Source organism: Lactuca virosa, chromosome 8 (assembly GCF_052849685.1).
Source record: "Lactuca virosa cultivar CGN04683 chromosome 8, Lactuca_virosa_CGN04683_v6, whole genome shotgun sequence".
NCBI classification, from domain to species: Eukaryota; Viridiplantae; Streptophyta; class Magnoliopsida; order Asterales; family Asteraceae; genus Lactuca; species Lactuca virosa.
Window position 1 is genome coordinate 84,819,851 of NC_136433.1, and position 18,476 is coordinate 84,838,326.

Consider the following 18,476-nt stretch of genomic DNA (forward strand, 5'->3'; position numbering starts at 1 on the left):
TCAATTAACTATTTGAATGACATGATTTAAAAAAAAAAAACAAAAACAAAAACAATATCGTTTTTATTTGTGAATTAAAAGAGGAGTTTAAAGAAATTGAATATGTAAAAAAAAATAAAGCTTTATGTTATTGATTCAACTAATATATGTAATCAATTTAATTAAATGAAACTAACCTTGTTCGTATGAGTAATCATAAAATCTAGAAACGTTCTTGATTGATGAACAAATGAAGACGACGCACAAATCACTCGCACGAGTAGCGTCCCTTCTCAGCCCATTTTTCTTGCAATGTAACACAAGTCATTTTCTAGGTTAGCCAGACCTAGCTCAATTAATTTATTTTGTGCGTCACACTTCATTTTTTTGACAGGATTACCCTTAATGAACGCGATTTGTTGAGAATTGTCCTCGTAGTCCTTACCGTTTTTTGAGTCCTCACCGGATCCAGACCCTATATATATATATATATATATATATATATATATATATATATATATATATGTTTGTTAACATATATTTAGGAAGCTACTATAATTAGATTAAAAGGGCATATTAGGCATTTTAAGTTTAACATGGACCATTTCCACATAAAAACACGACTAAAATGACCATGAAGCCAAAAAAGTCGAGGTTTAAACGAAAACCCAGAAAAAATGCATATTATAAGGACTATTTTTGCAGTTTTGTCCATATTGTATTTTGCATTTTCCCTTTATGTCTAAAAATTAAATTTTCCATAAATATTTTTAAACAAAACTAAAAACATGTTTAGCAAAACTACTTGTAAAGTGCAAGGTAGTAGCTAGAAAAGGTAGTAGCTAGAAGTTGAAAGTTGGAAGTAGAGCTATTATTTATGCAAATATATTTGTTAAAAATAATCAGTTTTTAAATGTATAAAATTAATTAAAAACTAAATGCTAAAGCTCTGAAAAACTATAAACATATAAAAATTATTTGGAGTAGCTTTTGGATAATTTTTTTTTTCTTTAAAATAAAAAGTGAAAAATACTGCTTTCAACGAAGCTTTATTTTTTTTTTCAAAATTTTTCTTAGAAAATAAAATGAAACTTACAAATAAATCAAATAAATAAAATCTCAATTGAATTCAATAAATGTTTGATTGCTATGTGATCCCACATTATCCAAAAATGGACACCTAGCCCACTTAAGATGATGGGCTAAAATATTTCTTGATCTCGTCTGACAAGTGACAACAACTTATTCAATTAACAAGTAAAATTTAATCTATTCTTTATTTTACGTCTTGGGAACGAAACTCTTAAGACCTTGTCTGAAATCTTGATCTCCCTTCAAAAAACAAAGAAATCTCGATTTCCCTTTGCCAATTTCCTTCGGATCATCGACTAAGGTAAAAAGTCAAACATAAAATCATCATCTTCTTCCTCAAATCTACTTATTTTCAAGATTCCGTCAGCAGATTAGTAGTAATCACTTCAAACTTTACCCATATAGTTGAATTAGTTTCGTATTTCTACTTGGGATTTTCTTAATCATATACATGTCTCTGTTTCTGTGATTCTGTCTGTTCTTGATTAATGTTTGCAATCAGTGAACTGGGAACTTCGTCTATTGAATTAATGGCAACTTAATTCACTTAAAGATTCGAACTTCGGAATTATCGTGTGATTCTTTTTTGTGGGTATATTAATTTATGAAGAAATTCTTACTCGAAGTTGCTTAAACTTGTAGATCTTACAGTTTTTGAGAGGATTAGTGTTTTCTTGACGTATGTGCTTTATTATTGCAGCGTAATTCATAAATCAGAATTTAAATATTGTTTTCAAGAGATAGATCTTGGTTTTCGTACAATGTTCTATCGATTATAGAAACTTGGAATCATGGATTCTTTCATTTTTCATGTTATTTTTCATTAATCGATGCTAAATGCTTGTGTTGATGATAGGTCTTGGGCAAATTCAATAAGCTCAAATGTCTGAAACAAACAACCCCATGCCCTCAAAGGAGCAGGAGGTAAGTTCTCACACATTAGATTTTTGTTAGGGGTAAATTCAAGAAATAGCAAAGTACTTTTTATTTATGTGTATTATAGCATCCTACTATCATTTGTAGTTTTTAATTATTTTTTTATCTTATCAAGTCATTGTAGTTTGAAAAATCTTGTGAATTGTAACATTTTACAATCAATTTTTCCCTTATTAGAACATTATATTTTGAAAAATCTATCCATTTATATAGGTGACAATTTCTTTGAATTTGGATGCTATTGCTATAAAAAACAAATCGATGAAAGTACACATGCTAATTTTTTCATTTAATCTTTTCATTATTCGTTTTGCAAATTTCAAGTGCTTTTTGCCCTAATATGTTTATGTGATCTATTAACAACTTCTTAGATTTGTGTATAACTTTATCTAAGCGACTCGTATAATATAAAAAAGGCATAATATTTGTATTTTGTTCTATTTATAGTAAGATTTGTGTGTTGTGCAGGAAGCCGTAATCAAGAAAAAGTACGGAGGATTATTGCCAAAGAAAAACCCTTTGATCTCAAAGGTAAAATTTTTTATTTTTTTTTTCTATTTTTTATATTGAGAAAAAAAAGGGTAATAAAGTTTCAGTTTTGATTTTTGACATCTTTCTTGGTCAAATCTTGGATAGGATCATGACCGGGCTTTTTTTGATTCTGCTGATTGGGCACTGGGAAAGGTAATTAACTAATCAAATTTATCAACTCTAATTCTATAATCTTTTAACACAAGTAATTATGGAGTAATAACCAAATGTGGTTATTATTTGTGCAACAGCAAGGATCACAGAAGAGCAAAGGACCTTTAGAGGCCCTCCGCCCTAAATTGCAGGTATTTTGAATGAGATAGGATAAAATACAAAAACTAAAATAACCGAAAATTACTTCCTAATATAGAAACAAAATTTTCTAATATATTTTCTTCTATTATCAGCCGACACCACAACAGCAATCCCGCTCAAGGCGATCTGCCTATGCCCCTGCAGGCGAAGAAGGTTGGTTGATCTTTATGTTGAAAGGGTAGACTCAACGTATAAAGAGGCCGATGAGACTGTGTTTAACCGATGTGGGACATGCTAACACACAGTTTGAGACAGAGGCTCGATGAGATTAGACTATATATGTTGAGCCTTGAGGTGTGCTAGACATATGCTCTGATACCATGTTAGATATGTGAAGTACTGGATTTTCTCTCCAAAAGAGCCCTAAAAGGAGAGAGGGTAGACTTTAATATATAGAGGCTGATGGGACACATACTGTGTCCCATCTGTCTATCTGAATATATTGGAGTCTCCCCACTCTCTTCTTAAGGGCTTTTTTGGAAAGAAAATCCAGAACTGTACATATCTAACATGGTATCAGAGCATATGTCTAGCGCACCTCAAGGCTCAACATATATAGTCTAATCTCATTGAGCCTCTGCCTCAAATTATGTGTTAGTGTTTCCCACATCGGCTAAACACAGTCTCATTTACCTCTTTATATGTTGAGCTTTGAATCTAGAACTCCGTAACAGTTTAAACTTTTTAAACAAATTGCGGTTTTTTATTTTTACAGTGGATGGTGGTAATGGAAATCATAATGCCTCGGAGGAGGATATGGATAATGATGAAAAGTCCGATACTAAAGATGAAGACCAACCCATTTAAGTGACTTTGTCATTTCTATGATCCATTGTATGATGCATAATATGTGCTTTGGAAACATTTGGTCAGGTTGATGATACTATATATCATATTGTTGTATGTTCGAGAATTTTACCATCAGGCAAAATAATAAGCTGCTTAATCTTTGTTTGAATTGCTTTTTATTGTTATGCTTCATGCTATATCCATTAGTAAAAGGGTGGTTCTAATTCAAGTTGATACAAAGATTTTCCATTTTGGATATTTTATTTCTCATTCTATTAAACTTCATTCATATACAAAACGTATCTTTTATAATGTTGTCCATCTTTTTTTAGAACCACAAGCATGTGAGATTCAAATACTAGAAAACTGTATTTTTTTAATTCATTAACTTTCTTTTCGTAGTGATTAACGCTTTATATGTGCTTTGTATTGTTGAAATAGGCATATTATTAACACAACCGGTCGTGTTGGTAACATTTATCTTTTTTTGAGCAAGACAAATGAAGTCTTGAGGGTTTAATCGCTAGCCACTGCCAAAACAAAGTTGAAGAACTTCACCGATAAAGTTTTGAAAAAGCACTGTGATTTTTTGTATTTTGCCATTTAGAAGATTTTGTATTATTAATCAAAATCTTCGATTATATTATATAATTGGATTTAAATGATTTAAATAAAAGTACAAATGATTTTTAAAACAGAAACTGCTGAATACACTTCTCTTGTAATAACTAATAATATGTGCCTAATAACGACACTCTAAAAATTTGCATATGTATTAGTGATATAGGGGTGAGCATTTGGATTGGACCCTAATCAGCTCTTGAACATTTGAGGAAAAAGTGTGGACCGTGGACTGGACAGTTTTTCCGGTTCTTGTACTCGTTGGGTCGGTACAACATTAGTTGTGTATGATACAAGTCATGAAGCGGCAACTAAAAAGTTGAAATATGTCAACTTTGATATCCTGATTTCCGTAGGAGGGTGGGGGAGAACTCATTAAATATGTAACAAAAAAATAGTGAAACAGCAGGCAAACTCAAGTTCAAACTCTAAACTATATGCTAAAAAAGATCTCTTGTCAATCCAACTTCAAACGAATGGTGTATGCATCTTTTAAAAATTTCGGCTTTTAAAATTTCGGTCCAATACACGGAACCGACCGGACCGAATTGGTAAAAAACCATACCGAATTTGCATTATCAAAGGAACCAATAACCAAACCAATTCTTGTAAATCAACACCCGTCCGTTCGGAGGTCCAAACGCACACCCTTAAATGATATATATTATTTCTTTTGATCTCCCAATGTTGCAATATATACATAATTTGATCTCTATATATAAGGAAAGTAAATATTTATCTAATGTTGGTGCAGTGGCTAGTCTTACAGCTCATTACCGTCTCAACGAAAAGAAAAATTAAATATCCTCTTACATTTTGTTTCTATTTATCTTCCTACTCCTATAAAATAATGACATGTGTAATTCACTAATTTTGTCTTTTAATCTTCTTTCTTGCTTTTGACACTTGTCTTAATCTAATGAGTAGGAAGATTAGTATGAATAAAATGTAGGAGAATATTTGATTTCTCCAACGAAAATTATGATGGCGTGGTCACTCACTCAAGGGTCTCAGATCCTCTACCACACTTCTATGATGGACGATCCAAACTAGTTCTTAAAGAAACTCACAAGGTGAAACAATCGCCCTATGTTGCTACCTCAACTTTACTAACCACCATCGCCTTACCTCCTCTAATTTTCCTTCTTCTGGCACCCCCTCTTCATAACCCCTCACAACAATGTTGCCATGAAAAAAAACCGAGTCCACGATGGTCAAAACGATGGTTATTGTTGTGGAGGCAGATCTTTGTCCAACAGGCATCACAAACCTTCTTGGGGCCCATTTTCACCATAGGCTTGGGCCCAACAACCATGGATGATGCCTTTTGTGCAACGACATCTTGGACCTAACCACCTACTCCATACAATGCACCCAAACTTCTTGAATTGCGACCTCAATATGCCTACAATACTGAACAAACCTCGCCATTTTCATATTCTCCAACCAACATTACCCAAGCTATGTACGCAATGTCCTTACATACTCCTAGTGAAAACTTTTATGTGGACACCGGAGCCCCATCTCGTATGATAGTTCCGAAGATAACCTTTATTCCTATTTCAAATTGAATAACTTACACAAATACATTATTGTAGGTAATGGTCGCGAATTCTAATTCATGGTTATGAACATTCTAATTTTCCTCCACCTCATCCTCTTGTTCATCTAAAAAATGTCTTTCACTCACCTTATCTTGTCAAAAATCTTACCCATGTTATGTCCTTCTGTCTTTCTAATGATAATAACATTTGTAACACCAGTTTTTCGGAGAGTATTTTATTTAAGAAGTCTATTAATATTTACATATTTTAGGTGTGACCATTACGAAACGAATATGTATAAGGATGTTAATATTGGCAATTTACTAAAATTTAATGGAGGTTAAGTGTCCAAGGATGTAAGCCTAATTAAAATTTTAAATATTAAGAATGGTTATTAATTATTATCAGGAGACTTGTGTAGATAAAATAAATAAATAAATGTACTTCAGGAATATAAAGAAAAGTAAAGGGGAAGTTCTAAACAAAATATATCTTTATTCTACCACACTAGCTTGCAACCTTGAACTTAATGTAAGAAACTAAGAATATTATGAAGTGAGAAATCAAATATCTTCTTCTTTTTTCCCATCATCTTTCTAAGCCCTTAAGACTATAATATTTGTTATATTTATTAAAATTAATCGAATTTTATTGCACTTGTCATCTTTAATTAAAGCGGTAGAAAGACAATAAGTAGGTGGCTCTCGAATGAATTTATAGGAGTACTACGGTACGAGTTGTGGGCCTTCAGCTTCTTCAACTGTTGCCCATCAAAAATCATCTTTCAACTGGTTGTAAGCCCATAAAATAAACGTGATAACATATAAATGTGTATAAGCCCAGGATAAAGAAATTAATTATTAATCTACTCCAAAATTGTTTTTTCTAAATAACAAAGCGGAACATCTCAAAATAACTTACCCACAGATAAATTTAATTTTTGCAATAAGAACGACTACAAAATGGAATTGTTCACACCCAATTTTAAGCCTCTTGGGATAAAATATATACAAACAAACGCATTTTAATCATAGTAACATGATATAACGGTTGAGGTAATGTAACAAATCTCATCAAAATTGTTTTTTCAATAGCTTGTCGGGTCAAATAAACTCTTGAAAGTTAAAAACTGTATTTTTTACAAGTTTCTTTATTTCCGAGTTTTTTCAAACCGAATGAGATTTAATAATTTCTTGATATGAGCTATTTACAATCATTACAGTGGGTCCCATAATTTTCAACAAATTATTAAATAACAAACCTATTCTAATACAACACAGTAATATAACTACATATTAATGGTCTCTTGATGAAAAAATCTCTCATATTGTGGATCATTAAAAAGCTTAATAATAAGCTTCATTATTGTGGATGCTCTTTTACTCTTAAGAACGTAAACAACACGAGATTTTTCCAACATTATCATTTCATTCACTATGAAACAGATGATTTACATATACAAATTACAACAAAAAATCCCACTACAACAATCACTCACTCAATCATATAACAAAAGCAAGATTAGATCATAAGAACAAACTCTTAATCACGAAATCCTAAGTACAGTACTCAGAGAGAAGAGATAAGATGGAGTTGAATGACTGAATGATGAAAATATCTCCTGCTTCATCCTTAAATACTTCGGGTAGAATCAGATCACAATATACCCATGAAGCACCCAGAAATCCGCGTGCAAACCCGACATAACCTCAATAACTTACAACTTAACCCACACATAACAACATATTTACACAATATACCCAAAGCATGAATTAATTTCAGTTTGTAATCATAAGAGTATATTTTCAACACCCCCCCCCCCCCCAAACTGAACATTAATTCAAATATTTTTTTTAAAACATCTATCAAACCAAGTCTATTAGAAATATATTCATGTTGAGCAGATCCAAGAGCTTTGGTTAAAACATCAATATTTTGATTTAAAGAATCAATTTTGTTAACTTTTAAAATACCATTTTCTACTTTTTCTCTAACAAATGAAGATCTACCTCAAAATGTTTAGATTTCTCATGAAAAACAGGATTTAACACAAGTTTAATGGCTGATTCATTATCACAAAAAATATTTACTAGATTTAATCCAGTTATTTCGAAATCAAAAAGTAATTTTAAAGTCCAAACAATTTCACAGGTTACAAAGCCTAAAACTCTGTATTCAGACTTAGTAGAAAAACGAGAAACAGTACTCTGTTTCTTGCTTTTCCAGGATACAAAAGATCCTGCAAAGTAAACAAGACACCCTGTAACAGACCTTCCGCTAAATAGACATTTAGCCCAATCAACATCAACAAAACCCACAAGACTAAGAGAATCATTCTTAGTTATATGAACTCCTTTTCCTGGACTATCTTTTAAGTATCTCAATAGTCTAAAGGCTATAATTAAATGTGACTTATAAGGCTTGTACATATACCGACTCAAAATTTGAACTGCATATGAAATATCTGGACGAGTCATGGTCAAATAAATCAATTTGCCAATTAATTTTTGAAACTCAGTAATATTTACCACATAATCAGAATTATCCAAACTACATTCCCTCTTAATAACAAGATTGGGTTCCAAAGGAGTCTTTACAGGTTTACAAGCCAACATTCCAAACTCATGCAACAATTCCAAACAATATTTCCTTTGATTAAGACAGATTCCTTTATCTGTTTTTATTACCTCAATTCCAAGGAAATACTTTAACTCTCCTAAATTTTTTATTAAAAATTGTGACTTTAAGAAATTCTTAACATTTTCCAATTCAACATTGCAATTGCCAGTGATAATAATATCATCCACATAAACTAAATGTAACATCCCAAAATTGAAGACCAAAAATTTCATTTTTAATTATGTAGTTATAAAACCAATAGTATACAAACACCCATAGTGACATCCCATATCAAACCAAAATGTCAATAATCAAAACATGTCATAATAAACAACGTCAGAGTACAACTCCTAAGAATCTCATAATGTGGAAAACCATAGTGTGATGCGCTGCGATCATGCCGACTCCTTTCCTTTCGAAGAAGAAGTACCTGAAAACAAAACTGAAAACCGTAAGCACAAAGCTTAGTGAGTTCCCCCATCATACCACGTATCATACAATAAACATACTGCCTAGCATATCCGGGTGGTGGCCTACCCCTTCGGTCTCTTTCAACCAGTAACTGCCTAGCATATCAGGGTGCTGGCCTACCCCTTCGGTCTCTTTCAACCGGTAACCACCTAACATATCTGGGTGTTGGCCTACCCCTTCGGTCTCTTTCAACGGGTTACGGGGACTATTTCACCCCTACCACTACCACATAACAACATACATAATCATACGTAAACATACTGTCAGACATATCTGGGTGCCCGATCTACCCCTTCGGTCTTGTCAACCGGATACGGGGTCTATTTCACCCCTACCACTACCACATAATATCATAGCATACTAGCACATAAATCATAACAGATAGTGGCATACCAAACAATTATCACAAAGACAATCATCTAACTACAAACTCCTACTAGTGGGCCGGCCTTGGTGCCTTAGACCCACTGCTACCGGGAAGGTAACTCACCTCGCACTGCTGAAGTCCCGCGGATAAAACTCTAGCTGCTGGATGACAGATTCCCGAACTGTCAACATCAAAACAACACCCAATTAATAATTGGGTTCCAATACATAACCATAAGTCCATGCTCGGGGTAAAAGACTACTTTACCCCCAACCTAGCTTGATTTAAGCACAAGGCCCAAACTCACACTCCGAAGGCCCAAAAGCCAAACAATGAACCAAAGCCCAACATATGGCCCAATCTTCCAAATTGGGCCCAAACCCCTCCCATGGGCCTTACCCTAAAGCCCATCCAAATTTCCTAGTCTATATACTTGTTATTAGATGGCCCAACAAGAATCCAAGCATCTAAGCCATACAGAAAGGCCCAACACAAAACCCAACACAATTAGGGTTTTCACATAAAATGACGATTAGGGTTAATTAAAACCTCGGGTAGTGGTGGTCAACGGCGGCTTACGGCGGCGACCACTACCTCACGGCGGTGGCGGTGGCGATTTTTGCCAAGAATTCATGCACTAAACCCTACATGAACAATCCCACGCCAAAACACACACACATATATGCACACAACCACCTAACGCGTTCGTTGGCGGTGGCAGGACGACGACATGTGGTGGCAACCACCACCTCACGATGGTGGTGGTGGTTTTTCCTTTGGTTTCCGGTCAAGCAACACCCAAGAACAACTTTAACTGAATAAATACACACATAAACACCATTTCACACACACAACCACCTCTCACGGTGGCTGGTGGCGGCAGAATAAGGTATCATGGCGACAACCACCATGGTTGGCTGCCATGGTGGTTATTCACACTTCCGGCACCTAAACACACTCACACCCGCGACATGGATTGAAACTAACACTCACACGTCGGAAGTCGCACACCAACCTCACCGCCGGAGGAAGGCGGCGGCCGGAGAACCCACGAATGAGAACAGCAAGAAGCGGCGGTGGCGGTCCGGTGACAACGCATCAACAGAAGAACGGGGAAGAAGAGGAGGTCGCGACCCCGACTGGCGAACGACAGCATCGACAAATCATGACTTTTATTCTTCTAATCGCCCACTGCCCCAACGTCCAAGGGTTGCCTTCGTCTTCAACGGAAGTGAATGCAACGGTGGTTGTTCGGTGGTGTGACATCCCCAATTTCACGGCCATAAAAGACCGATTTGTTTATGCTTTGTTTTCAAAATCAGAGTAATCTTTTAAAGAAAACAGTTGCGGAATTTGTTCCCAAAACAAAAATATGATAAGAATTTATCAAAGCATTCCTTTAAAGAAATGTATTTTCATTATATAACAAAATCTCGGGATGTCATGTTCAATACAGACCAAAAGCATAAACAGAACAAAATAGACCTTACAACAGTTATTCATAATTACTGGCCTATAATCCAAAATCTCTCGTTATGTCAGCCAACTTATGCTGTCGTGCCATAACCTGTAATATAAAGAAAACTAAGAGGGTCAGGCTTGGGAGCCTGGTGAGCATATAGGGTTTTCAACCCACAATAATATAATTATTATATTCACTTATCAAACAATCAATCCAATTACCCACCCCCATTATCTTCATTTATTTCTTAAAGATTTACCCTAAGAACCGATTACCCTTCTCCCATTCATTCCTAAGAATTGCCCTAAGGAATTGGCACAAAGTCTAGTGCTGCCATGGTTCTTAGATCACCTCTGGTGAACACGCAGTTCAAAATAATTAATGAACACCTAGTTCAAGAACACCCATTGAACACACTCCGTTCAATAATACCTAATGAACACCTAGTTCAAAAACACCTAATGAACACTTAGTTCAAAAACACCTAATGAACACTTAGTTCAAAAACATCTAGTGAACACTTAGTTCAAATATCCCTGGTGAACTCAATCACCTAAGGAACACAGAGTACGAAAGCTCTTAGTTCAAACCACGTGATAATAATGTATATCTCGATCCTGCAAAACCACTAATATTATTAACACATATAAGTCATATTTCTAAAACAATCTATCCCATCCCATCGATCCCCACACACTGACCCTATACAATGATCTTACGAGATCTAGCCTAAGGAATCGATATGAACAACAACTGACGAGCTGCTTCGGAAATTCCCTGGCAGCAAACGAGGATCAATAAAGACATCAAATGAGGGGAATGGAATAAGTTTCACCACGAACCTTCTTTCGTAAAAGAAAGAACCACAAGACAATTAAGTCAGGGGTAGTTATCTAGATAACAATGCCTAGGTGTGGTCCGACTATCATGAGGCATTATACCCCCAGACTCTACCTATCCCAGCATCGAACTTTGCCTAGCAGTGGCCTGAATACATGAGGTATTTCACCCCCAGACGCACCCTATCCAGCAATATAACACCAGGCATACCTAGCAGTGATCTATTACCGACACACTTTATTAGGCAGTCTACGAAGTTCCCTTAATTACTTCGTGAAAGAAAACGCTGACATATGAAGCTCGGTCGATCACTTCATAAAAGAAACGCTGACTCCAAAGCTCTCTCAAAATAAAATTATGGGGAAATACTACTAGAGTACTCCCGTACGCTCCCGTAACCGACACACAAAATTGTCAAAAAGACTTTGTACATGATAGTACTTCTGGCACATTATAGTACTCTGGTATGCGAAAGACTCGTACTCGAGAACATAATAGTACCCTGGCACAAGCAGCACCCAAGACACAGAGCTTTAAAAAGGACTTCGTACATAAAATGTACTTCTATACGTAGGACGTACTCCACCGATCATCAATCTCGCAACGCACGTACTCTTAATAAGAGACTACCCAATGTCCAAACTTAATTGAACTAAACATTCCATTTAAGTCTTAACCCATCACTAGGCAAACCTACAATGTTTATAATCAATTTTTTTGATACTATCTCCGTTTAGGCAACGCCAACTAGTGTATACTTAACACAAGGTTTTTAAGTAATAATATCATATATACACATCTTAACACATATTGAACCATATCTGATTCGCACGTTGTATATCATCAAATATATCTAACACGTATTTCGGACAATAACAAATACTTCACATACATATGTATATTTCATACTTTAATCAATACTCGTATTAAAATCACGTTCCTAAAAGGGACTATACACATGATACCTTATCGAATGAACACGTAGTTCAAGAATACATAATCCGTACTCCCGGATCTTAAATTTGCCTCATTACCTAATCCATATTCCCGGATCTAAAACTAACCTCTTGATCTGATCCCTACTCTCGGATCTAAAACTAACCTCTTGATCTGATCCATACTCTCGGATCTAAAACTAACCTCCTGATATGATCCATACATCCAGATCTAAAACAAGTTTATCTCTTTATCCTCTTATCTCATGGCCCAACCCATCTTTTATCACCTACCAACAACCTCATCTACCCATGTTCTACCCAACATATTTTTAGATACGAAATACATATATAGTTTAACTCATTAAAACTTATATAATTCGTCCATTCCACAATCATCTCAAATAAACAACAATATATTATACACATAGCACGTATTTCATAGCAAATACTTAATATTTATGTGTTAGAAGAAAGTGACTACACACTCACTTGATCAGAAGATGATCGGGCAGCACTACGGCTTGTAGAAGTAGTATCCTTCGGTGAAACTGTGATCTCTTCACACACCGGACTTCTCGCGGGCAGAGCTTCGGCTCAGAAACTCTTTTCTTCTCGGGATCTTCGGGCTTCGGGACTCGCTTCGGGTCTCGGGATGATACCGGGGCTTCGGAGGGTTAAAATAGGGCTTAGAGAGAGTATCGGGAGTGGGAGAGTAAGAGATGAGCAACCAAACTCGACTGCCCCTTGAATTCTATTTATAGGGCAAAAATGCTAGGTTCACCTCGTGAACCATATATGTTCACCTCGTGAACTAGGCTCACCTCGTGAGCCACATATGCTCACCTCGTGAGCTCGATACGTCATTGCGTTCGTCATGGCCACTTGCCCTGGAAGACGTCCATCATCTGTTCACCTCGTGAGCCACTAATGCTCACCTCGTGAGCTCTGACACAGCCTTGGGGTTCACGCCCCGAACTTCAGAAATTCATAACTTTCGCATACGGGCTCCATTTTCGACGTTCTTTATATCCACGCGTAGGTGAGATTATGCTCTACAACTCTCGTTTTGACTCCGTTGGCTAATTTTGTATTTATTTATTATTATATTATTTTTAGTAGGTCGGGACAGGAAAACTCCGTTAGAAATCCATAACTTCTTCGTCTGACGTTCGTTTTCGTCTGTCTTTTTACCGTTGGACTACTATCGATGAGATCTTAGATTCTTGTTTAGATCGTTTCGGCTAGAAATCACTCGATCTCATATTCGAACTTCGGGCTGCATACTGCTAATGCTGAAACTTCGAAAAATCAGAACTTCCTCATACGAAGTCAGATTTGGGCGTTCTTTTTATGCACGCTCTCGGTTTAACGTATTCTACGACTTTCATTTAGATCGCTAAGGCCAAATATCGCTCTAACGTAAATTCACTATTTACGTCGCGATGTGTCGTGCCGGTTCTGTCGCGAAACTTCGACAGGTCATAACTTCTTCGTTATAACTCGGATTTCGGCGTTCTTTATATGTACAGAATCCTCGTAACATATACTACAACTTAGTTAAGATTATTCATCCTAAATAATCTTCTATCAAAAAGTCATTTTTGACGCTTATCGTCTCTAAATTGACTAGCCCTGATCTACGGGCGTTACAATTATCTCCCCCTTAGGATGATTACGTCCCGAAATCATCAACGAAATAGGACTTGCATAATGATTCCACACGTTAATTCTTCATCCTAGGTAATAACCGTAACTTCTATGTTTCCTCGAAAGAGTATTTAACCCTATGGCTTTCTTGACCGCAGACGATGCCCAATCTTGCATCTGCTTATCGTACTATGTTGTACTTTCAATCGTAACCTTTGAGTTACCAAATAAATCCTTATTGTGGACTCTTTCTTCTTCTTAGGATAAATACTTTCCTTTATCTATTGTAACAGACCGATAGGCCATGCTCTACTGACCTCTCATCGCACGATGCGACGCTTAGACTCGGTCTTTTTAAAGTTAAATTCCAGAATGGAATATACCTTCCTTCATATTCTAATTTGATATAATCACATTTCAGCATGTAGCATTTTTAGCTACAAACTTTATGAACAACGAGTGCGATACCAATGATCGCATTGACTTCAATCTTCTGACTTACGTCAGATGTTACTTCGAACTTGGTTCTCCGAACCACGTAACATACTCACCGTAGTTGGACTCCAATTGGATATGACCACCAGGGTCGGAACAACAACTATCTTACTAGTCACTACCGAAACAATGGTAATGACATACTAGAATAAAACTGAATCAATCACCAGCTTCTTGGTAACCTTGTGACTTTCCCTGATCCAAGTGCGAGTCCTGTGCTTCCGGTAGTATATGCATCTACTACCTTTCACACCTACTCATACTCGTCCCAAGTATTGTCTCGCAGTCCCCAAGTCCTAAAATCACAAAACAATTTAACACATACGAATGTGTCCAAATAATCATAAACAATTTCCCTAGACTCTACTAGGACTTCTTCATTGCGTATCCTCAATCATCAATTCTACTTAAACTCGATTGGTGATGGAAATACCGGGTGATGAGACAACCTCAAGAATTACACCAATCTCTCCATCATCCTGCCAATCGAAGGTGTACTTCAGACGTACCGTACTCCTCTAAACGTACTGTTATTTCATAAGACATACTCTAAAGGCAAGATACCACTCTTACGATATCTTCTGATAGGTGTCATCCACTATCATAAGCCTTTTTCATTTCCTCCATTTACTCAATTTCTCTACGAGTCTTCACCATGACCCTTTGTACACCCAAGCAGACATTCGGTGTACCAAGCGAGAATTTTTTAAGATAAGAAAGCTTTAATTACGATAAACGTATAAATCTCCTTATCACCCCGAGACGTTTACATGCTAGTTCTAATATCGTAGTCATACGCTAAGAATCCTACACACATAAGGTTTCCAGATCCGGTCGGCAACAGACCATAGATCCGAACAAATAATAGCATCAATTTAGCTATCACACAAAACAATTAGCCCATAAAAGCATTTTAGGCATCATTCCTAAAATAAACTAGTGCTTGTGTCCATTTAGGTGTACTACCTAACATATTTTAGACACACTCCTCACGATCAATACTTAGCATTCTAAGTTTAAGTCTAGAAATTTCCTACAAATTCCTAGTTCGCTTAAACTAATGCTCTGATACCAACTGTAACATCCCCAATTTCACGGCCAGAAATGACCGATTTGTTTATGCTTTGTTTTCAAAATCAGAGTAATCTTTTAAAGAAAACAGTTGCGGAATTTGTTCCCAAAACAAAAATATGATAAGAATTTATCAAAGAATTCCTTTAAAGAAATGTATTTTCATTATATAACAAAATCTCGGGATGTCATGTTCAATACAGACCAAAAGCATAAACAGAACAAAATAGACCTTACAACAGTTATTCATAACTACTGGCCTGTAATCCAAAATCTCTCGTTATGTCAGCCAACTTATGCTGTCGTGCCATAACCTGTAATATAAAGAAAACTGAGAGGGTCAGGCTTGGGAGCCTGGTGAGCATATAGGGTTTTCAACCCATAATAATATAATTATTATATTCACTTATCAAACAATCAATCCAATTACCCACCCCCATTATCTTCATTTATTTCTTAAAGATTTACCCTAAGAACCGATTACCCTTCTCCCATTCATTCCTAAGAATTGCCCTAAGGAATTGGCACAAAGTCTAGTGCTGCCATGGTTCTTAGATCACCTCTGGTGAACACGCAGTTCAAAATAATTAATGAACACCTAGTTCAAGAACACCCATTGAACACACTCCGTTCAATAATACCTAATGAACACCTAGTTCAAAAACACCTAATGAACACTTAGTTCAAAAACACCTAATGAACACTTAGTTCAAAAACACCTAATGAACACTTAGTTCAAAAACATCTAGTGAACACTTAGTTCAAATATCCCTGGTGAACTCAATCACCTAAGGAACACAGAGTACGAAAGCTCTTAGTTCAAACCACGTGATAATAATGTATATCTCGATCCTGCAAAAACCACTAATATTATTAACACATATAAATCATATTTCTAAAACAATCTATCCCATCCCGTCGATCCCCACACACTGACCCTATACAATGATCTTACGAGATCTAGCCTAAGGAATCGATATGAACAACAACTGACGAGCTGCTTCGGAAATTCCCTGGCAGCAAACGAGGATCAATAAAGACATCAAATGAGGGGAATGGAATAAGTTTCACCACGAACCTTCGTTCGTAAAAGAAAGAACCACAAGACAATTATGTCAGGGGTAGTTATCTAGATAACAATGCCTAGGTGTGGTCCGACTATCATGAGGTATTATACCCCCAGACTCTACCTATCCCAGCATCGAACTTTGCCTAGCAGTGGCCTGAATACATGAGGTATTTCACCCCCAGACACACCCTATCCAGCAATATAACACCAGGCATACCTAGCAGTGATCTATTACCGACACACTTTATTAGGCAGTCTACAAAGTTCCCTTAATTACTTCGTGAAAGAAAACGCTGACATATGAAGCTCGGTCGATCACTTCATAAAAGAAACGCTGACTCCAAAGCTCTCTCAAAATAAAATTATGGGGAAATACTACTAGAGTACTCCCGTACGCTCCCGTAACCGACACACAAAATTGTCAAAAAGACTTTGTACATGATAGTACTTCTGGAACATTATAGTACTCTAGTATGCGAAAGACTCGTACCCGAGAACATAATAGTACCCTGGCACAAGCAACACCCAAGACACAGAGCTTTGAAAAGGACTTCGTACATAAAATGTACTTCTGTACGTAGGACGTACTCCACCGATCATCAATCTCACCCCACACGTACTCTTAATAAGAGACTACCCAAAGTCCAATCTTAATTGAACTAAACATCCCTATTTAAGTCTTAACCCATCACTAGGCAAGCCTACAATGCCTATAATCAATTTTTGGATACTATCTCCGTTTAGGCAACGCCAACTAGTGTATACTTAACACAAGGTTTTAAGTAATAATATCATATATACACATCTTAACACATATTGAACCATATCTGATTCGCACGTTGTATATCATCAAATATATCTAACACGTATTTTGGACAATAACAAATACTTCACATATATATGTATATTTCATACTTAATCAATACTCTTATTAAAATCACGTTCCTAAAAGGGACTATACACATGATACCTTATCGAATGAACACGTAGTTTAAAAATACATCATCCGTACTCCCGGATCTTAAATTTGCCTCATTACTTAATCCATATTCCCGGATCTAAAACTAACCTCTTGATCTGATCCATACTCTCGGATCTAAAACTAACCTCTTGATCTGATCCATACTCTCGGATCTAAAACTAACCTCCTGATCTGATCCATACATCCAGATCTAAAACAAGTTTATCTCTTTATCCTTTTATCTCATGGTCCAACCCATCTTTTATCACCTACCAACAACCTCATCTACCCGTGTTCTACCCAACATAATTTTAGATACAAAATACATATATAGTTTAACTCATTAAAACTTATATAATTCATCCATTCCACAATCATCTCAAATAAACAACAATATATTATACACATAGCACGTATTTCATAGCAAATACTTAATATTTATGTGTTAGAAGAAAGTGACTACACACTCACTTGATCAGAAGATGATCGGGCAGCACTACGGCTTGTAGAAGTAGTATCCTTCGGTGAAACTGTGATCTCTTCACACACCGGACTTCTCGCGGGCAGAGCTTCGGCTCAGAAACTCTTTTCTTCTCGGGATCTTCGGGCTTCGGGACTCGCTTCGGGTCTCGAGATGATACCGGGGCTTCGGAGGGTTAAAATAGGGCTTAGAGAGAGTATCGGGAGTGGGAGAGTAAGAGATGAGCAACCAAACTCGACTGCCCCTTG

General features: G+C 36.2%; 1 protein-coding gene across 1 annotated transcript; it reads left to right on the plus strand.

Moving 5' to 3' along the window:
* Positions 1–1,218: 1,218 nt before the first annotated feature.
* LOC145128827 (uncharacterized) lies at positions 1,219–3,811 on the plus strand. Its single transcript, XM_079063623.1, has 7 exons — positions 1,219–1,372; positions 1,928–1,995; positions 2,476–2,538; positions 2,644–2,691; positions 2,790–2,843; positions 2,946–3,006; positions 3,569–3,811. Exons 2-7 carry the CDS (start codon positions 1,954–1,956, stop codon positions 3,658–3,660), a joined length of 360 nt encoding a protein of 119 aa, XP_078919749.1. The 5' UTR covers positions 1,219–1,372; positions 1,928–1,953; the 3' UTR covers positions 3,661–3,811.
* The last annotated feature ends 14,665 nt before the right edge of the window (positions 3,812–18,476 follow it).

Coding starts and splice junctions, on each gene's coding strand:
- LOC145128827 (XM_079063623.1), top strand. CDS start 1,954: ATGTCTGAAACAAACAACCCCATGCCCTCAAAGGAGCAGGAG. Junction 1,996..2,475: donor TGCCCTCAAAGGAGCAGGAG/GTAAGTTCTCAC, acceptor TGTGTTGTGCAG/GAAGCCGTAATCAAGAAAAA. Junction 3,007..3,568: donor TGCCCCTGCAGGCGAAGAAG/GTTGGTTGATCT, acceptor TTATTTTTACAG/TGGATGGTGGTAATGGAAAT.